The sequence below is a fragment of the Solanum pennellii genome, chromosome 4 (genome assembly GCF_001406875.1).
Source record: "Solanum pennellii chromosome 4, SPENNV200".
NCBI lineage: Eukaryota > Viridiplantae > Streptophyta > Magnoliopsida > Solanales > Solanaceae > Solanum > Solanum pennellii.
Window position 1 is genome coordinate 67,465,914 of NC_028640.1, and position 22,062 is coordinate 67,487,975.

At 33.3% G+C, this 22,062-nt stretch overlaps 1 protein-coding gene across 1 annotated transcript; it reads left to right on the forward strand.

The window, feature by feature from the left end:
* The first annotated feature begins 1,964 nt into the window (after positions 1 to 1,964).
* Positions 1,965 to 21,995, forward strand: LOC107017682 (probable protein phosphatase 2C 11). The gene is made up of 8 exons (XM_015217898.2): positions 1,965 to 2,280; positions 5,631 to 5,773; positions 7,120 to 7,218; positions 7,310 to 7,468; positions 12,349 to 12,435; positions 13,725 to 13,816; positions 16,081 to 16,152; positions 21,370 to 21,995. Exons 1-8 carry the CDS (start codon positions 2,027 to 2,029, stop codon positions 21,496 to 21,498), a joined length of 1,035 nt encoding a protein of 344 aa, XP_015073384.1. The 5' UTR covers positions 1,965 to 2,026; the 3' UTR covers positions 21,499 to 21,995.
* Positions 21,996 to 22,062: the final 67 nt, after the last annotated feature.

The window sequence follows — 22,062 nt, forward strand, 5'->3', positions numbered from 1 at the left end:
TTTTATATGCAATTGATTTTTTTTCATCACTAGTCTTAGCATAAGTTCTGATAATTTTATGAGGCATAACGAATAGTACCTTTCTAAATTATAACTGAAAGCGATACATTTAAATTTAACTAAGATTATACTATCTCTTAAAATTAATTTTAAATATTCTTTGAAGGCATGTAATGAGTGAATTAATTGAACACATGTCAATTTTTAATTGATATTTTTATAAATAGTCGATACACATAATTTATATATTTATTTAGCTTAAATTAATAATTTTGATATCAAAGTTCATATATATATATTTAATTATTTTATTTATTTCTTCATAAAATATTTATTTTAATTTCTTTTTCACTTTGAACTTTTTATATTTTTCTTGCATTAATTCGTTTCATGACATTAGAAATGCAGTGAATCTGATTTTTAAAAATTTCAATTAAATTATTAAAAGTTAGTATTTACATGTGAACATTAATTATCAATTGACCTTTTTAATTCATGAGATCTTATTATTATTATATTTTGTGTGGTGATATTAAGAGTACAATGGTATTTTTCCTAATTTCTAAGTTCTTACAAGTCTTTTTAATTAATAAAATAAAAGGTTTCATTATTTTGTAGAATATTAATTTAATTAATAAAATAAAAGGTTTCATTATTTTGTAGAATATTAATGTAAATATTATTTTAGAATTTCAAGTCCTTTACTAATTATGATTAGTACGTGTATGATTAGAGATAGACTAATTTTTCTGTTATCAAACAGAAGTGTGATAACATAATAGTTGAGATTATAGACTAATTTTTCTATTTTCAACAACCATTAATTTTTTATGTTGAAATTTAATTATATTATATTATAATTATATGTTATTTTATTAAAAAAGTAAATCATGAAAATATTAAATATCAACATAATTAAATCTTAACAATTTTCTTCATTCATTAACTTCTTGTTTTTATCACTTTGATTTTAACGTTTTAGTTTTTTTTTATGTTTTATCTAATTTTCTTTATTTATTTTGATATCTGTTTAAAATTAACTTATTTTAAAAATAAGACATTTGAAATTAAATTTAGAACAACTCAAAGGAAAGATAAATAAAATAAAGGAGCAAATAAAATCAATAGCAAAATAAATGAGAAAAACAAAATGTAAGAAAATCAGATAAAGAAAACAAGATTTTTTAAAGAAAATAATAAAATAACATTTCAATAAATAAATAAATAAAGCAATTACACACATGACAGACTCTTATGTAAAAATACAATCAATTTGGGTGGATGTGTCTCTGAAATTATTGTCATAGTTTAGAAAAATATTTTTCCTTATTTCAAAATAATAAATTCATTATCGTAATTTGATTTCTGTCTTGAAATAAAAATTATTCAGTCCTAAATAGAATTGGAGCATTTCAATTTTTGTAAATGTAGAACAAAACCTTTAAACCTTTTAAAATCACATTCAGGGAGTCCGAGAAGCAATGCTTTAAATATATTAAGTTGTTAATTATCATAATTTATGTATCGTTATGTAATTTTCAAATTATACATATTATTCCCTTTGTCCCACAAACAAGATAAAAAAATTAACCAATTTTTTTATTAAGTCTTGTACATTTGAAGTTGTCAATATTATAATATATATAATATTTTTTATATAGTTTTTAAATGATATATATTACTTTACATTATTATAATATATAGTAATTTTTACATATTTTAAAAATGATATATATTACTTTTTATGTCCCTGTTTATATAACATTAATAAAATTTTGAGAATCAACTAATAAATATAATGTCAATTTTTCTAGCTTTAACCGTATCTGTGGTGCAGAATTCAATCCATAACAGGAAAGTAAAACGGAGAAAAGCAGTTAGGATTAGGGGCAAAAAAGGTAACACAAAAAATGTTCGAAAGGTAATTCGATTCCAAAAATTAAAAAAAAAAAAGAGGATCATCTAATAATCTGATCCTTTTTTTCGCACATATGAAAAAGTAAAAAAACCGAATGCGGCGACCGCGATGAACGTTGACAAGGAACAATCCGATCGCAACCTTCCAGAACTTTCTCCACCGTCCATGGAGAAACCTGCACCGGAGCCGGCGCCGGAACCGTCACAGCAACCGCCGAGAGAGTCTACTGCTCCGACGCCGTCCATGACGCAGATTAAACATCCGCCGTCCCTGCCGCTGGTGAAACAGCCGCCGTCTCTGACGCAGGTGAAACAGACGCCGTCTATTGATCCCAGTGCGCTCTTTAGCGGCGGCGGTATTAGGTAACTGCATTATTGGTCTCTTGCTTAATTTTATTGTTTTCTGCTGAATTTATTAACTGTTAGTTGTTACCAATGTTTATGTTTCGAGAAATGATCAATTTTATTTGATTCCTTTTTCTAGCATTAGAAATGAGAATGACAGTTCGCAGTTGCTATTTCTACTTGATATCATGGTTTAATAAATGTTTTGTTACAATTTTTTCCGTCGCTAAAAGATGGGTAGTATTTACAAAGGAATAATACATAAACATTACCCTCAACTTGACATCAAATGGACAATTTATGACCTCTAACTTTGGAGATGCACAAGTAAACACTTAAACTTGTACAAAATTAAGCAAATGGACACATTTGTCGTACATGACACCCTACATGAAAATTTTGTGTCCTATGTGTATTATGCCATGCAGGACAAAAGTGTCTACTTGTGCATACTCAAAGTTGGAGGATATAGTTGTTCGTTGCAGCCAAGTTAAGGGTTACGTTTATGAATCATGTCATTTACAAACGTGTAATATGATCATATAAAAGAGGCATCCCAAAAGTGTTGCACAATTTGCTAGAATTAAAGAGAGCACGAAGCAATGGTCTCTGTACCCTCCAGGAATGAGGAAGCCCCAAAACCACAAAAGGAGAAGTCATCCTAATCTTCTTTTTCTTCACACCCACTTTGTTCAACCTTTAGCTTTCCGTTGTTCCTGGCTTCCTGCAACTATTTTAGGAAGTACCTATTGGTTGTTGAAAGTTACAAAATTCAAAGACCACAATTCCAAAGATGCAGTAAGAGATGATTCACATCCTCCCCATGTTTGGTACACATACAACTCCAATTCGTGATGATGCATCTACTCCTTAAATTATCTACCATTAAGAGAGGCTCCCCATGCAGCACAACATGTGACAGATATCTCTTCTTTTGGCGCATTTGATAGGAGATTCCCACACGAGATAATGATCCTAAGTAAACAAGTGGTAACAAGACGTAACAGAGATGTACTTCTATTACCAGCTTTTTCCATATCAAAAGTAACTCCATATCACATAATATCATTACTATAATCTTTATGTGCTTATCGAATTTGAATGAGCTTGGCTTTGTTTTTTTTTTTTGGGCTAATGATGGTTGTGTCCAGTGTTATCAAAGGCGAAAAGCGCAAAAAAGCTCTAGGGTCCATCGGGGCTTTAAGCGCAAAGCGTAAAAAGCGTGGACTTTAATGAAAAAAGGTGCAAAGGGAGGAAAAAATATAAATATATATGTTTAGTCCAAGACTATAAATTATAAACATGAATGACAAATATATGACCAAGGAAATTGAAATTTTTTAATTATAAAGTGAAATATCAACTGTTTAGTGTCAGTTCTTCATAAGAGGCTCATTGGCAAGGAAAAGTTCGCCTTAGAACCTTGATGACGACACTCAACAACAAATAAAGTGAGGTGAAGCATTCAATACGTTTTGAGCCTCGCTTCAGGGCTTAAGTGCGCTTAAAGCGCGCCTTTGATAACACTGGTTATGTCTGGGCCAACGTGTTGAGAAATGTGAATTAGTTGGTGAATTTACATTTAAAGGTATTATTACCACACCATACATGATCCAGGAATATGTTCTATATCCCAATGGCGTAGCAAGATTTTTGTGAGGGGTATCACCTTTTAAAATGAACAATAAATAAAATAATGTGACGTCATATTGAAAAAAAGGAACAAAATATGAATAAAATACAGTTCGGGCTCACTACTATACATTTTCTAAAAAGAAGTACTTTTAAAAAATTAATAAAAACATTCACGTGTCTTTTTTTATTTTGAAATATATTCAAAATAACTTTTAAAATTAATGATATTAAATGCTTCATAAATTGTTTTTAATTAATTTACTGATTAGAAAGATGGTGAAAGTAACCCCCCCCCCCTCTAAAAATAAGCCTATAAGAAGATGAAAGAAGAACTTCAAATGTATAAAAAAAATGACAAGTTCTAGATTCAAACACAAGACCTATACCTTAGAACTAAGGCGCCTGACCAGCTAAGCTAAGTGTATGTTTGTGTCTAGGAGTGTCACTGTATATAACATATTCGGTCTTTCTCCTTTTTCCTTTAGTTATGTATATTAACTAAATTTTTCCGTTGAAGCAGTGTCACGTGACACCCTTTGGACTTACGTAGATCCGCCCCTGCTATATCCCTTTAAACCTAGGAACGAACCAATGAACTCAAAGAGTCTTTTTTATGGCTAATGGTGGTAGTTTTCAGGCCAGCTTGTTGGAAAATGTGAATTAGTTGGTGTATTTACATTTCAAGCTTTATATCACACCATACTCGGCAAGAAATATGTTCTATCCCCCCTTCAAACCTAGGAACCAATGTACTCAAAAGAGTTTGATCTTATTTCATTCCAATACCCCTCTCCACAAACTCATTCTATAAGGGCGTTTTCAGTGAATCAACCATAATGACAGACTGATGCCATATTTCAGCAGAATCCCCTTCCTGCACATGACCTGTTCTTCTACTGGAAATCTCCATAAATGCCCAACAATGTCTAATGAAAAGTTCCTACCTTGGGATGACTAATCTCACGATCTTCAAGACATCTTTTTGTACAGTTTCGAAATATGATTCCACTGTTTAGTTTTACAATCTTGTGCTAATCGATGCCGAAGTGAAAAAGGACCAAATAAAGTAGGATGCTTAAAATGGCAGCATATAGAAAATGGATCAATGGCTTCATGGAAGAGTTTAGAGGCTCTTCTAACATTACAGTCTCACACATTATATGAAGACCCTTGCAGGGGCGAAGCAAGTGTAGGACGATGTTGGCAAATGATTGTTGAATAGAGTTACTCACCTCGCAACCTAATTTCCTCTATGAGCTTGGCGGGACCCAGTAACTTTGGCATCAAACAATTTATGTTTAAAATTTTATTTGTTATGTACAACACAATCTATTGAGAACCTAGTAAGCAAAAAAAATTGTTATTTCGTACTTATAAGCTAAAAATCCTGGCTCTGCTAATCCTTGTTCTAAGTGATGCTTATGTTTCTCAACACATCCAGATGGTATGAATACTGCAAAATATGCTCTACTGTGGTCTACCTTGTGTAGCTTAAGAGTTGGTCATTGGGCAGGTTAAGTCTTGAATTTCAGCCGGTTGCTGTTTTTGGTTGTGGATATTTGCATCCATATTTGGACTGATAAATGCATTCTTTTGTTCGGATCTTTTTATTTTTAATACGACTGTATCTTCATAGTGGGGAGAAACAATTAATGTAATCCTACATTTGTAAAGATATGTTTGGGGATGAACTTTCATAAGGAACCAACTGATTTCTTTTTCTTTTCTTGAAGCTTTCTGACTGGAAACAAAAATGCTAAATTCAGCTATGGATATGCTACTTTTAAGGGGAAACGAGCCTCCATGGAGGACTACTATGAGACAAGCATATCGGAAGTTGATGGTCAAATGGTGGCATTTTTTGGTGTTTTTGATGGTATTTCCTAGCATTTCTTGCATATCTTGTCAGGATGATGTTTCTTTTTTGTAATTAAAGTATTACTACCAACTCGGAAAATTACAGCTCAAACAAAAAAAGAAGAGATTCAAGATTGGACATGCATGCCCAATCTTTTGCTAAGCTACTTTTCATCACCAACTCAGTACTTTAGTTCTATTTATTGCTTATACATCAAGGGTAGTAGTTTAGATCTTGCAATATCCTAGGTACTATGGAACACTAATCTGTCTAACTGTTGCTGCTGTTATTCTTCTTATATTCTGAAACACCCCGTGTTCTTCCATACATAGTATACTGCTGCAGCCAATTTCGTCTTAAAGATTTCTGCTTGGCTACTCTTTCCTTTATAATAGGGTACAGCCACCTTATCTCCTCTTGCCATCCATATCTCTTTGCATTTTTTGCCAACGTAACAATTTTAACCATATGCTAGAACTTTCAGGACATTGGAAGAGCAAGTGCTGGATACTTTCAGCTTCATTACATAGGGGACATTTGAGGCTAACATTTATTTCCCACTTTACAAGTCTGCCTTTAGTAGCCAGCCCTCCAGAATTGCCAGTCTTAGTATAAATATCCATTTTGTAGAACCTCAGTTGTTACATACCAATCTTGTCCAGTCTACTTCTTGGAAGATGCCTTGTAAATTTCTGTATATTGCTTGAATAGATATGCTATCCATTTGCATGAGTTCAGTCAATGTGCAACTTTCCCCCTAAATGTTAATAAAACTATTTACCATATCAAAAAAAATATATATATATATACTTATTGGATTTGAGTATCTTCCTAGTCATACATGCAGCCTGTTTTAATTCAATTTGCCAAATAGTTCTCACTTTCCCATAGTAGATGTGCATCCATTTTACCCCTGGGTTGTCCTTCCTTTTGCAAATATTGCATAGGAGTTCACATATTGCAGCTCTATTCCAGATCATGATGTTGATAATGTTCAAGCCTCCAGCTGATTGAGGTTGATAGAGATTTTCCCATGCCACTGGTGGCTTCATAGAAATTTAGCTTTTCCAGTCTTCAGATATCTTTTACATATGTTCTCTATCTTCTTAGGGAGTATAAACATTTGTCCCAGAATGTTCATTGATAAAATGACGCTCTTTATGAGCTGAGCTCTTCCAACATATGACAGGAACTTAGAAGGATGGGCGTTTTCTACTTTCAGAGTGTTAATCTTGTTTAAATATCATTTTAGTTGTTGTAGATACGAAATTTACTCACGAAGAGACTTTTTTTTGGGTGCTCTTGAATTGACTTTCTTTGCAACCTAGATGATTATTTATGCCTTATACTCTGCTTGGTGTTAGGTCATGGTGGTTCAAGAACAGCAGAATACTTAAAGAACAACCTCTTTAAGAATTTGAGTAGTCATCCTGATTTTATCAAAGATACAAAGTCAGCTATAGGTATGTACCAAAGCAGACCTCTATGTCATTTCTAGTTTCATTGTATCTTCTCTCTTCTGTATCATTTAATTGGAAAATCTCTTGAGTGCAGTTGAAGCATTTAAACAGACTGATGTCGATTACCTTAATGAAGAAAAAGGCCAGCAAAAAGATGCCGGTTCAACAGCGTCAACTGCTGTTCTTTTAGGTGATAGATTGCTTGTCGCAAATGTGGGGGACTCTAGAGTCGTGGCTTGCAGAGATGGTTCAGGTTTGTTGCTTGTTGACTATTTACTATATCCAAAGTTTTCACAAACATGACTTTGGTCTATCTCAAGGTCCATTAGTTCTTTTGTGGATTATCTTTGTTATAGGTAAACAAACTTTTTATAAGGGAAGTACATCAGAAAAAATGGGTAAAGGCAAAAAGCTCACAGAGACAGAGGGAGTTTTTCATTAGGTTTAGTCTGAATAGTTTGCATTGGATAACATATTCTTTGGTCTGTACAAAACTGTGATTCTGGAACTACTTTTTGTAATTTCTAGAACTTTCCACATTTTCATATCAATGGAAGTTCACTAATATATCAAAAACGTGTAAAAAAGTATATATACCTGAACAAACAAAATAATAAATAACAAAGCACATTTCAAACCTTCAAGCAATTAAGAACCTCAAACAAATTCAGACACTTGAAACAACTTTGTTTCTCGATGCTAGCTTATCACAATTTATGTTAAGCATTCTTACAATCATAGTAACCACTACACTTAATTTGTCTGGCTAGTTGCTTCCGCTATGCGTTAGAAATGAACTGATCATTAGGATCACATATACCAGCTTTCTATATCCTGTATTGTTTATACCCTTTGGTCTGATTGTTTGTATAATGATTTATTCAATAATTTAGAAAGCTTGTTATGTTGTCTTTCGTTTTGATTTGGCCATAGCCAGGCAGAACATATTTCCGCTTGGAAGATGTTAACTATGAGACTTTTGCAACAAAGGAATATGACTTGTATAATTTAAAAAATTAACTGATGAAGCATGTTTTTGTATTGACTGACCTTAATCATATTTGTCTCCAAGGTCATTTGTCGGTGTAAAATTTTGTTATAGTCTTTTATCTGTAGGTTCTCACAAAAGCTCTAGCCTCTAAGTATATTAATCTGTGAAAACTTAAAAGCTTGCCCTGTTTTTCATTCAGAATAAGATATGAAGGAATCTGTGGGGTGTTTTATAATTTTTGTATATGGGTTTATCTTATGAATATAGGTTCTTTATTACTCATTTAAAAAGAAAAAGAAGACTAGAAAGATAGGATGTTTCTTATGTATACTATCTACTAAAGTCTCAATGATTTACCGTTGGCAGCCTTTACCATTTAACATTTGGGCTTTCCATCCCCCTATTATCCTTTTAACAACAACAACATCCCCTGTGAAATCTCACAAGTGAGGTCTTAGGAGGGTAAAATGTATGCATACCTTACAACTACCTCGTGGAGGTAGAGAGTCTGTTCCCGACATATTATTCTTAAGACCTTCCATATTTATGGAGTGGAACAATGACAAATCATATGGTTTGATGTAAACACATGGTTATGCTTTTTTTGACGAAGTAACAACGGGTTTGGGTAAGTTATCGGTATGATATTCCGTAAGAAGAGAGAACTTCTTAGAAAGCACCATTAAGAATATAGATTGGGAAAAAGTCCAAATATACCCATGAATTATACTATTTGGAGCAAATTTATCCTCCCTTAAAAATGGCCTATATCTACCCCTATCGTTACACAAATGACTCATATATATCCTGTTCGATAGATGGAGCTCAAATACCCGTCATTGAAATATTTTGCCTAGTGTATTCATTATAAGTAAAGCCATGTGTAAAAAATTAAATCATGATCAGATAGTAGCTGTTAAATTAAAGAATAGAAGTCCATTAATCCTAGTTTGTTTTGGCCCATTTTGCTTATTGAGGATTAATTTGATCAATTTTGGTGTTAAGATTAAAATAAATTCATTCTTTTTAAGATATTAGGCACTTACATTAAAAGTAAAGAACTACAAGTTGCAACACCGCAATTCGGAAGAACACATTTTACATATTAGTCAAAGCTCACCTAAATTTCATCCTTGGAAAGTTAATAGGGAAATAATTTGGGACATTTAAGGGAAGTTCCGATCTTTCACCTCATGAATTGATAAGGAAATGTACTTTGTAATTCATTTTTGTACCGACCAAAAAGGAAATGGGTTATTCCATTTGAAATGGAGGAGGTATTTGTGGTTGAATTAGATTTGCAAGTTAAGAAAAAATCATTATGCAATTTAGGAGTTTTTTTAAAGATGAAGTAGGAATATTATTAACAAAAGAGCATTAACTAGCCCGTATACAAAAAGTAGAAAATCTTTAAAGAAAATATATTTTTTTATGAATGACACCAAATCATCTAAACAAAAAGTAACCTCACGGGTGCACCAAAGATAAATAAGGGAATCAAGGTAGTTCTCAAGGGTAGACTTTTTCTCTATTCCATCAAAAGCTCTGCTATTCCCCTCTCTCCGTATGGTTCACATCTGTGCTATAGGGGTAATTTCACATGCCTTGCGTCTGGGGGTGTGCATCAGTCAACTTAGTTCGGTTTTACATATTATTGATTCGATTTACGGTTTTTAATATGCTAAACCCATAAGATATTTTTATCGATTTTGGTCCTTAACGGTTTGGTTCTCGGTTTAACCAATAAGAAAATGCTTATAAAGCAACTATATGATTTCCAACAATTTGACGCGACAAAACAATAATTATAACTTTACAAATGATCGTAAAAAAATAATAACTAAGGTGAAGAGAACTATACTAGTGTAATACAAAGAGAAATAAGATTCTTACATTAGGTTTTGACGTTTTGAATAATGTGAAGTTGTGAACTCAAAGTCACTGTGAAGTGTGAATTGAAGGCTAAAAGACAAAGACAGTATCTAGTAAGGTATTGAGATTAATATTTAATGTTTTAGTAAATTACTACAGCCTTAATAGGTTACCAATTTATCCAATAAACCAATATTGAAAACCAAAATCGAACCGGTAACTTTATAATATTTTTGTATTTAATCATTGAAAAACTATTAATCCAATAACCCAATAGCAATAAATCAATAATACTTTTTCCATTCGATTTATGAGTCGATTCGGATTTTACACACCGCTACCTTCCTCTGCCTTTCTATGAGCCTAGCTAAACATTGTTTCGAGTAAAGTAGTAAATCAGTGCAGTCTTAATTGGTTATTGATTTATCCAATAACCCAACATTGAAAACCAAACCGAACAGACAACCCAATAATATTTTTAATATAAAACCATTAACTCAATAGCAATAGACCAATAATACTTTTTCGGTTCGATTTTTCGGTCAGTTTGGTTTCTGCACACTCCTACCTGTACCTCCTCCTCCGCCTTTCTATGACCCTATTTAAACATTGTTTCTTTCATAGTTCTTGACATTACCCACTCAAAACAAAACCGTCTAATTAACTCCCCCCATAACAAAGATGCTACCCGACAATGTAAGAATAGGTGATCTATGTCTTACCTTGATTCTTTGCAACCAAGGAATTGATTAAGAAAATATAGTGGTATTTCTATCAGTGTAGAAAACAAGTGATACTAAAAGATTACATTTATAATTCAACAACATACCTGGTGAGATTCCACAAGTCGGGTCTGGGAGGTTGGTGGGTGTATACATACCTTATTCCTACCTTTGTGGAGTAGAAGAAGTTGTTTCAATAGACCCTCAGACTCGGGAGAAAAGGAACCATTTTTCCAAAACAGTTCTGAAGAAAAACAAATGCAAGAGTAAATAAGCTATGATAAAAGTATCTCTGAGAGTTTAAGTTATAATTTCTTTAATGATAATAGAATTAAGTAACCACCTCATTGTGTAAATCTTCCTAGCGAGAAACTTAAATGGAAAGATTTAAAAGTCAAACTAAATTATTGACCTAACATAGTGGATAAATAAAGAAAAATCTTTCCTCATTGATGGAAATTTAACAAAATAATAACTACTCCGTCCATCCCATTTTATGTGGCACCCTTTCCTTTTTTAGTCCGTCCCAAAAAGAATGTCACCATACTATAATTAGGAACTATTTAACTTTAAAATTCCCTTTTACCCTTGATAAAATGATTAACAACCGCACAAATATCTAACTATTGTTTTAGACCATAAGTTTTAAAAGTCTTCCTTTTTTTCTTAAATAATGTGTCAAATCAAATAGTATCACATAAAATGGGATGGAAGGAGTAAAATGTATATTCGTTTTTATATTTAAATATCATTTCTGAATAACCAACACATAATAAAGAAGTATAAGGGACCTATCCATTTTCTTATCTCTTATAAGAGATTTAGCTACTTCAGTTTTTGAATTGAAACAGTAAAGGAAGTGAAATACCAATACAAATCCATTGAATGAATAAAGTAAAAGTAAAACACTCCTAATCCAACTTGTATAGAGCACTTATTATGAAGAAGTTAAAACAACTTTTTTCTTTACCAAGTTCTTCTTTGAAAATATCTATAAATAATTTTTATTTTTTAAATTTAGTTTTGATTGTACATTCAAAATTGACCAGAAAGTAGGTATGACGTGATATATCTTGGGACTGTTGAAAACTTGGAATAACTCATGTTTTGAAACTGTTAATATGACAGTTGGAATAACTTTCAGCAATTCTTAAGTCCACCTTATCCATTTACTTTTGTATTCATTGTCTTACAAGAAAGTAGTCTTCATTCTCTGCTTTATTGTGTCCGATGCACATGTGTTGCAAACTGTGTTTGCTAAATGTTTGTACAAATGGAAACCAGGAAAACTATCATTCTCATTGAACTTGCCACGTGAGCTTTATTCCTAGTATAACACCTAAATCTTGATAAATTAGGTTTTGGAAATCTATTTTCTTCTCAAATTTCAACACGCCTAAACTTAATTATTTATTTCTCAGATTTCTAGATCAAATTTAGGAAGTGATTCATCAGTTGAATGATTATTGAACATGTTTTAGATTTTTAAAAGATGTTATTCATTTTAAGCTATTTGGTTATGAGATATAACTGTTGCAATTAATGCAGCTATTCCTTTGTCCATTGATCACAAGCCTGACAGATCGGATGAGCGTGAAAGGATAGAACAGGCCGGTGGTTTCATTATCTGGGCAGGTATAAGCCTGTTGCAATTTCTTTGTATGTATCAATTGCTGCTTGATTGGCCCAGTAAATGCTACCGGAGTCCCAAAGAATCGTATTATTCTAGTGTTCTTGTATAAATTTAATAAAAAATTTATCTTAGTTTTCCTATCGGGTGCTATACATATTCATTCTGTGTATAATTTTCACTAGGCCCAAATTTTTTTTTAAAGAATTTTCCATAATCACATTAAAATAAGTATTTCAACCTTCATCGCATGTGAATATTATGAGACTTCACAAAAATTTGCTTTTCTGCCATTGTGAACATAACCTCAATCTAGGGCTAAAGGTTAGCGAGGTTACACTTAGGTATTTATGATATGCTTTGATTGCAATTTGGTGGTTGAATAAAGTATCATTCTTGTCATGAAATTATTGTCTCCTCCAGTAAGATCACGCACAGATTGCATCTGAAGCTCACGAAGTGACAATAGGTTTTCCATGTTTCTTCATGAAGTATTGTTGAATTTTCAAGGTGTGATGTGATTTGATGTGTAAGATAACCTAGTCCTTTCAACACCCCATCCTCTGATCCATCCCTTCCTGGGCTAGGAAAATTTGTAGTTAAATATAACACACACACACACCCTCCATTTTATATGATGTACTTTGACTTGACACAAAGTTTAAGAAAGAAAGAAAGACTTTTAAAACTTGTGGTCCAAAATAAATGATAGAAATTTGTGTGGCTGTGAATCATTTCTTTAAGGGTAAAATAGACATTTTATAGTTAAATTGTTACTTAATTAGAAATATGTCATTCTTTTTGGAACTTACTAAAAAGGAAAGCAAGTCACATAATTTGGAACAGAGGGAGTAGTTATTTATACTATTGTAGAATCATTTCGTTAAGTGGAAAAAAGGGTACTAACTTGATTTATGTGTTAGTTTTAGATGTATTTTTCTATGTTGTGGAGCTAAAAAGCTTTTGGTGCTTGTTTGGGCTGTAGTTTTCTATGTGCTTATGTTGATTGGAGATATAATGCTAATGCTTTGATCATGGAGCAAAGTGAGTTTTTCAGTGTATGGAATACAATTGATAAAGATGTTTATTGCAGTATGCTTCATGTGGTTTCTTTTCCTGTCAGTTCCTTATATAAGCGCAATAAATACTACATATTCGTGCTTGCATGCCTTTGGTGTTTATTACTGAAAGTTATTATGGCTCAACAAGACAAAAATATGCATGCACAATTTCTTAGTTCCTCTTTTTCCTGTTAGTTGAATTCAGTTCAATGTCCTGCTGCTCTATTCTTCAGGTACATGGCGTGTAGGTGGGGTCCTTGCTGTTTCTCGTGCATTTGGAGATAAAATGCTAAAGCCATATGTTGTGGCAGACCCAGAGATTCAGGTAACTCGGCTTTGTTTCTTGAAGCAATAGTTTGTCTTCATTTGCTGCTCTAATTGCCTGATCTGTCAAGGCACAAGAACATGGTGTTAATCTGGACGTACGGTTCTCCGCTGTCCCCTTGTGATATATTACTGGAAAAGGAAATTTTAAACTTTAAAGAAATCTATGGTGTCTTATTAGCTTCTTTAACACAACAACAACAACATACCCACTGAAATTTCACAAGTGGTGGTCTGGGGAGTGTGTTGTGTATGCAATGTCACTCACCTTGTTAAGGTAGAAAGTCTGTTTGGTAGACCCTTGACTCAAGTAAAACATAGAAAAATAGGTTAGAGATAATACAGTAAAGAAGAAGCTGTGTTAAATCATGGGGAAAAGAACAGTAGTAATAACAACAGATAATGCAACAATCGAAGTAAAGGAAACAACAAGTAATAATAAATTGAAGAACCCCTTCGAGGTGACCCAGAGGTTTGGGCTTGAGACTTCCATGTTGGAGGTCTCAAGTTCGAAACCCCTTGCCAATGAAAGCAAGGGGTTTGCCTTCTGGGTCAAGCTCGTCGCACTACGGCTTGTCAAGTGCGGGTTACCTCTCTCGTGTGGTTTGCGAGCTATTGCATAGGAGCAGGTGTTTTGCCCTGTGCACCAAGGGGTAGCGACGGCGAGTTTCCCTTGTCATAAAAGTTAAATAATAAAATTGAAGATAAGAAAGTAGGAGAAAAATGCTGATAATACTTATAAGGGAACTAAACTACGCATGATTAATTACTAACCTTCTACCTTAATTTCGACCTTCATATCTTTCTATCTAGACTCATGCCCTCGGTAAGCTGAGGGTAGTGTTCAGCAAAGCAAGTGCTTCTTTGCTTTAAGTGGTGAACCGAAACGAAGCGAAGGGAGGGCTGAAGCGAGGCATGTGAAAAGAAGCATCCGCTTCTGGGCTTGAAGCATGATGCTACCAGAAGCGGCAACTCGAGAAAAACAGCGCTTTTATTTTTTTTTGACTTAATTATTGACCGATTTTAAAGGATAAAAAGAGGCGTGACTGGCCTTGTCTTAAGAAATTAGAACAGTAAGGTATCAGTGTACTCTTTCCTTCCAGTACCTCTTCTCTTTTCTTTTTTCTCCTCCTTCTTCTTCTTCTTCTTTCTGGTGCAGTGGCATTGCTAGCCTAGGTTTTTTCTTCTCTCTCTGTTTTTCTTTGCCCTGTTTAGCTTTGATTATTTGAATTATATGTTGCTAATTTTTTTCTTCACATTGATTAAATCATCTGTTGCTGAATTGTTTTGTTTCATAACAATGTCTAAAATGTTGTTGAATTGTTTCTTAATACTTAATAGTGATAAAAATATATTGTTAATTATATTCTTAAGTCTTATCTGCCGTTAGAAATGGCTGACCCAACATGAAAATATGGGAAAAGAAGTTAGTAAGACCAATAAGACAAATTGTATGTCAGTATGTCTATTTTGTGACAAGACAACTAATGGGGAACCTTTTCCTAGTTTTTAATATGAATATTTGCTTATATATTTTGTCTTTATGTATTTTGGTCTTTTTTCTTTTAAATTGTGCTTCACTTCAATGAAGCGAGACCTTACCGCTTTTTACTGCTTCCGCTCCCCTACACACTAGCTGAGGGTGTATCATATCCCCCCGCCCCCTGAATCAGTTGTATGAAAATTGAATAGTGACAAGTACATTGCTCTGGGACTGTGATGAAGTTTAAAAGAGGGAAGAAATGAAGGAAGTCTAAAATAGAATACACAGCCTTAGTCTTCCTTTTCCTCCTGTTCCACCACAGTTAATTAGATGATACTATAACCATTGCACAAAACGTGTTGCTGTTTTGTCCCACGATTGTAGATGGAAGAATGATATGTTGCATAGAGGTTTGACAGTTCCTATCCAAGGACTGACAGTAGACAAGTATCTCAATAAGAAAATGTTTGAGATGGTACATTGCACTTATAAACATAAGCATACAAGGGGAAACTGGCATTCAGTTGTATCTTTTATGTTCATTTTTTTGCAGCTAAAGTATTTTAGGTCTCATATTCATGCTGTATTTTTCTTAGCACATCTTGTCCCTTTGATTTGGTTGTTTTATTATGATACCGTAACTCAGTAGTTTTATTGAACTGAAATATTTCTATGCGCATCTCTTCCCTCTCCTCTCTCTCCCTCTCTCTGGTATAATTAGCTTCCATTGTTAATTGACTTGTATTGATGGTGAGTGCACTGCTGTTTGATCTCCTTTTCAGGAAGAAGAAATTGATGGTGTACAATTTTTGATAGTTGCGAGTGATGGGCTTTGGAATGTCCTTTCTAACGAGGTCAGGTTTCTTTTAGTAAATTTGGTGAACCTTTCTTGTTTTTTCAACACTAACCAATTTTCCTCAACTTAAAAAGTCTTAGTAAGACGACAATGCTCATGGAGTTAGATGTCTTGATTGCATAATTTTGTTCGTCTTCATACCTAGATGTTCTAGCTTTTATCTAATTTCTGACTTGCATTACTTATCGTAAGAAAAGTACAGAACAAGAAAAAGATAAGCTGCAGAATTGCCTTCCTTTAGTAAGGTACTTGCTACTCCTTACAAATAGGAGGAAGGCCAATGATGCAGGACTCGAGGGGCCAACAGTCGAGTATCTTTCATGCATTAATGTTCTTGCTACAATAATAAAAAATCAAGTATCCTTCATGCAGTAGTTTTCTTGCTACAGTAACTGTATCTCGTTCATCTAGATCTTGGGTTTTATTTATGTAATTTTTTCTTAAATTTTCTTACAGGACTTATTTGGTTATTTCTTTTCCTTATAGGAAAGACTGGGTGCACTAGATCCAATGTGATCCGGTCCTTACCTAGAGTCTAGAGTCTACGTATATTGGGAGCTTAGTCTCGAGCTTTCATTTCTTTCCACTTGGGAATTTCTTTGTTGACAAGAATTTGGAGTCTTAGTTGTTTAGAATTAGGGTTCTTGGATTTGTTTCCTCATAAATAAAAGTAGATACAATTATGTCAGCATTCAACTTTTTGTTTATAATAATGCTGGACTGTTGACATGGTACCTGTGCTGGGAGGTAGGAGGTACCATGTGGAATTATTAGTTTAGATGCACTGATGCTGGCTAGGACACAACAATTAATAGAAAAACGGATAAGGGTAAAAAATGTCCTTATACTATGCTAAATTGAACAAAAATGCCCTGTGTTAATAGTTTGGTCCTAAATTCCCCTATGGTTACTTTTGGGTTAAAACTGTCATTTTCCTGATAAATAGGATGTTTCTTTTCTTTGTAAACACATTGCTTACCTAATAAAATATTATTTTTAAAGGACCTTTTTCTTTTCTTTTGTCCTTTAAAAGTTCAACTAATATAAAAGTAGAAACTATTTTTTTTCCCTTCTTAATCTCCTTTTTTTAATAAAAAAGAGAATTACCCTACATGTGATTTTCCTCTAAGGCATGTATTTATCAAGCATTGCGCAAATAGATGTAGAGGATAAGTGGTCATAGAAAAAAAATTAGCAATGGAATATATAGATTTGCAAGTACTGTACCTTTTCAAAGATATGATGACAAAGGAACTGGCATACGACATGTTTCATTGGTCTCTCTCATCCTCGAGTAAACTTGAACAGTTGGCGGTCTTGCTAGCACAAATGAGGCAAGTGCAATAGTCGATTGGTGCTCAGTAAAAGAACAAGGAGACGAAGGAGCATCATCTAATCGTTCTGTTAAAGCATAGGTAAATTGATAGACTAACCACTCATTTTTCTCCTCCTAACTAGTAGAAACGGGAGGTGCATCTCTGAAAATACCATTTCGGTTGACACCAAATATTTGCAGAGTTTGGTAGAATAACGCCGATACCCGTTCTGAAGTTGAGAATAGCCAAGGAGAACACATTTCAATGCCATGGAAACCAAATTGGTAATAGCTTGTCGAGCATCTTGGAAATATCATGTACTTCCAAATACCTTAGGTTCCACTGGAAATAGGGACTTGTTGGGGAGTAGAACACTCTAAGGCATGTTATCAACAAGTGCACTAGATGGGATGCAATTAATTAAAAAGTTAAGTCGTAGAGACTGCATCTGTCCAATTTGTTTAGAAACCTTCATTTGGATTAGAAGTACCTTAGTTGTCTCAAGTAAATTCCTATTTTTCCTCTTAGCAACTCTATTTGAGACGGTGTATAATACATGAAGACTGATGGTGAATTCCGTGTTGTCTCATGAATGATAGAAACAATTATGGCATGTATTCTCTGGCATTATCACTCCTTAGAATACGCAGTGAAGCATTGATTTGAGTTTTGATTTCAGCATGGGAGGCACAAAAGTGAGTAAACACTTCGAAACGACTCTTCATAAAATAAATCCAAGACATTTGAGAGAAATCGTTCACAAAAGTAACAAAATATATATGCCCTGTTTTGGAAACAATAGGACAGTCCCCAAACATCAAAATGAACTAATTCAAAAGCTGACTCAACTAGCTTATTAATCCTTGGACCTACTGAGGTGCAACAGTGTTTTGCAAATTCACATGACTCATAGTCTAAGAAGAAACATTCTGAAACTTGGGACGACTTTAATGTAGGCAAAGAAGGATCGCTTAGCCGATGATATGCTTCAAATGGAAACACACCATAGGAGTAGGCACCAAACCGAGGCTCCCACTTATTAAAAATATGAAGATTATCAGATGTATGTCCCTTACCAATTACTTGATTTTGTCGTAAGATGACGAGACAAACAATGATCGCGAAAGAATGAGATATAGCAATTGAGTTCTCTTAATGATGGTTAATTTTATGTTGGGGATAGAGACCTAGTCGTTTGAGGTTATAAGTGTTGAAGAAGACAATGTTGTTAATTCTGAAAAAAGAAGACAGTGTTGTTGTTGGAATAGTTACCCTGTCCTTATATAAGCACAAGGCAAATATGGGTCATTTCACATAGTTCAAGGGCTTATTGAACTCTTTTCTTTTTGTCAAAAATGTCCACGTGCTGGTTACCATTATTTGTTAGTTAAAAAGGGCAAATCTAGCCCCTTTTTACAATGATAGGGGTATATCTAACACCCCTACCACTAATGATGTTCAAATTTAGACCATTTTGCCAAGTTTATGGGCAAATTTGGATCTTTTCACTTTTATTATTCAGTTCTAGAATATATTCAACTTGTTTGAATCTTAAAGAATTATGATTACTGTGAGGAGACACAACCCCAATTTTCAATCAACATATGCTAGTAAATCATGTCTTTTAAAAGATAATATTGCACTACTTTTCTACCCTTTTGCGTCACACTTTTATTTTTAGGATGTTCAAAAGAACAACACCATTAAATATTTGGAAACTATTTAACATTAGTATTTTAAGCGTTAATTGCACTAAATACCCCTGTTAATATGATTTCCTCTTGGATGCACCTCGTGTATTTTAAAATTGAACACTTACAACCCTCTTAGGAGGTATATCCTTGACTATACTTGCACGTCTTAGGAGGTATATTTGTAACTAAGTATATTAAAATAGACAAACTGAAATTATAAATAAAAAGTTTTTATGTATTTATGAAATTTGAAAAGTGAATAATTCTTTTTATTGAAAATATTTATTCATGCCTTAAATTAAAAGAGAATTTTTATTTTCTTTAAATATGCATCTTTTTGAACTCTTAGATAAGAAATGACCACAAATTGCTTAATAGGATGAATAAATTTTGACATAATTATTTTCTCTTTTTTTTTGAAAAAGAACTATGGCAAAAAAGTTTTCATCTTCCAAGCAATTAAAATATAATGATGATATCTCAATTTCTTTTTTTAACATTTAAACCTCCTATATATAATAGTAATGGAAAAAGGTCGGAAATATATCTGAACTTTGACCGAAATTGTTGTAATGATACTAGACTTTGGAAAGTACCTTTTACCCCTGCACTATTTAATAGTGTATTTTAAAGGTATATATTTGTCCACGTTGACATAAAAAATATTGCATAATTGTAAATAGTAATTTGTCCACGTGAGCACATATATACCTTTAAAATACACTATTAAATAGTGCAGGGGTAAAAGGTTCTCTATAAAGTTTGGTATCGCAACAACAATTTGGGCCAAAGTTGGAGTATTTTTCAGACTCTTTTCCCTAATAGAAATCCTACACAAACGATACTTTATCTAAGTAAATTAACGTAAGAATTTTGAAGCAGAGAATAAACAAAACAAAAATAAAAAGAAGAAATTTGTATATAATATAATAAAAATATTAAAATTAAATAAACATACAAATAAGTTACATGTTTAAAGTGCAAGAAGATTGTAGTAATAAGTGATATTTCTTATTAGGTAATTTGTGGTATTTATAATTTTAAGTTACCTTTTAATAATTATATTTTAATATACTTAGTTACTAATATACCTCGTATGAGATTTAAGTGTATGATTTTCATAGTACAAGGGGTGTACAACAACAAAACATACCCTGTGTAATTCAACAGGTGGGGTTTAGGGAGGATGGTGTATATGCAGACCTTGCCTTACCTTGTGAAGGTAGAAAGGTTGTATCCTAAACTGAATATTATGGGGGTACTTAGTGTAACTAACCTTATTTTTTGCTTTTCCTCCTGATGTTACTTGGTTGGAACCAACTTGATACAAAAACTGATCTTTTTTATTAAAGAGAAATAAGAAGTGACACGTGGAACTCTTACCGCATTCAATTTAAATAAGGGGCTTTTGGGACCTTGTACATAGATTTAGTGTAATTTTTTTAAATTTCAAATTCCTTACATTGTCAAACAATGTCACATAAAAAAGGATGGACAGAGTATAAATTTGATGGGTGGAAGGAGGTGGCTGAGGATGCTCTGAGGTGGATGATTAATCCAGACATCTCCATTTGAAACCTCAGAACCCGAACTGAATTTGAATGGCTCATACATGGGTTTCTTTTATTTCTTCGGTCTTTGTTTCAACCTGGAGCTTGTCATTAAAAGGTAGGGATATCAAAAAAGAGATGAAAATCTTCTCTAAGCTCATTAGTGATCAGGAACTCAGTTTTGTAATTCCAAGTTGAGCTTTAAATTTTCGTAGGTTTGAGGTTGAAATTGAGGGGAAAAGATTGCTAATGTATTCACTATTTTGGGAGTTTGATGAAAGTGGGAACTATTATGCTCAGAAGAATTGGCCAGAACTGGTTCGTAGGCTTAGAGCTTGATGTAATGCTTCTTTGCTTAGGCAAGCTCAAGTTTGGTTAGTGTTGATTTCTAGAGCTTGTGTGAGGCTTTTTACCCTTTCCTTGTTTATAAAGTTAGAAGAAAATAATAAACCAGGGAAGTTTTTCTTTCTTAATATTACTAAGCTTCTTCTTTAATTCTAGTTTCATGATTGTTATGACATTACAGAGTAGCTTCATAGTGCTTCACTTGAAAGCTTTGCTGATGTGTCTAGTATGTTGTTATTTGCTGATTGCTTTCTTAAAGATTCATGCAGTTATGAACATTAACTGTCTAACTTCTATTCATTACATACAGGAGGCCGTGACCATTGTGCAGGACATAAAAGATGCTGAGGCAGCTTCACGTAAGCTTATTGAAGAAGCTTATTCAAGGGGGAGTTCAGATAACATCACCTGTGTGGTTGTTCGATTTGAGAGCGCATGAATGGACCTTTTAAGGTCTGCCTACCTTTCCTTTACTTACAAACATAAAGAAAAACCAAAAAGACGCGAAACTTTCTCCTCGTTGTTTTGCAACAGACTTGAGCATTAAAAATGATGTTTGTCGTCAATGCTACTCAGTCTGCAGATAAAAGATCCTGTAGTGAGGATGTAGGCCTTGTAACTAGCTTATTTTTCCAACTTTTCCATTCTTCTGTTGATCATTAAATTATTCGGGTGGTCATGTCAGTTGAAGTGGTGATCATGAGGATTTCTACTCTCCGCTTATAGACTTGTAATGTTGCCTTCAATTGTTATGTGATGATGATGAAGTGTAAATCACACTGGCATAGTTTCTTCTTCTCTATTTACATACATCTATTATTATAGGTGTTCTCTATTTCACTTGGCCTACCCAGAATTCGTAATCCAGTATTTGTATTCTCCTAACTTTGTTACTCATGGGACTATAGTGATTATGTTTACTAGTACTTTCTTCGACTTCTGAGTTGTGATTCGATTTAATTTTTTTCCCCAGAGACTCCATAGATAAATGTTGTACGTAGGA

Excerpts from the sequence above, each read along its gene's own strand:
- LOC107017682 (XM_015217898.2), top strand. The coding sequence starts at position 2,027 with ATGAACGTTGACAAGGAACAATCCGATCGCAACCTTCCAGAACTTTCT. Across the intron at positions 7,219-7,309 it reads AGATACAAAGTCAGCTATAG|TTGAAGCATTTAAACAGACT; the intron begins GTATGTACCAAA and ends TCTTGAGTGCAG. Across the intron at positions 12,436-13,724 it reads TGGTTTCATTATCTGGGCAG|GTACATGGCGTGTAGGTGGG; the intron begins GTATAAGCCTGT and ends TCTATTCTTCAG.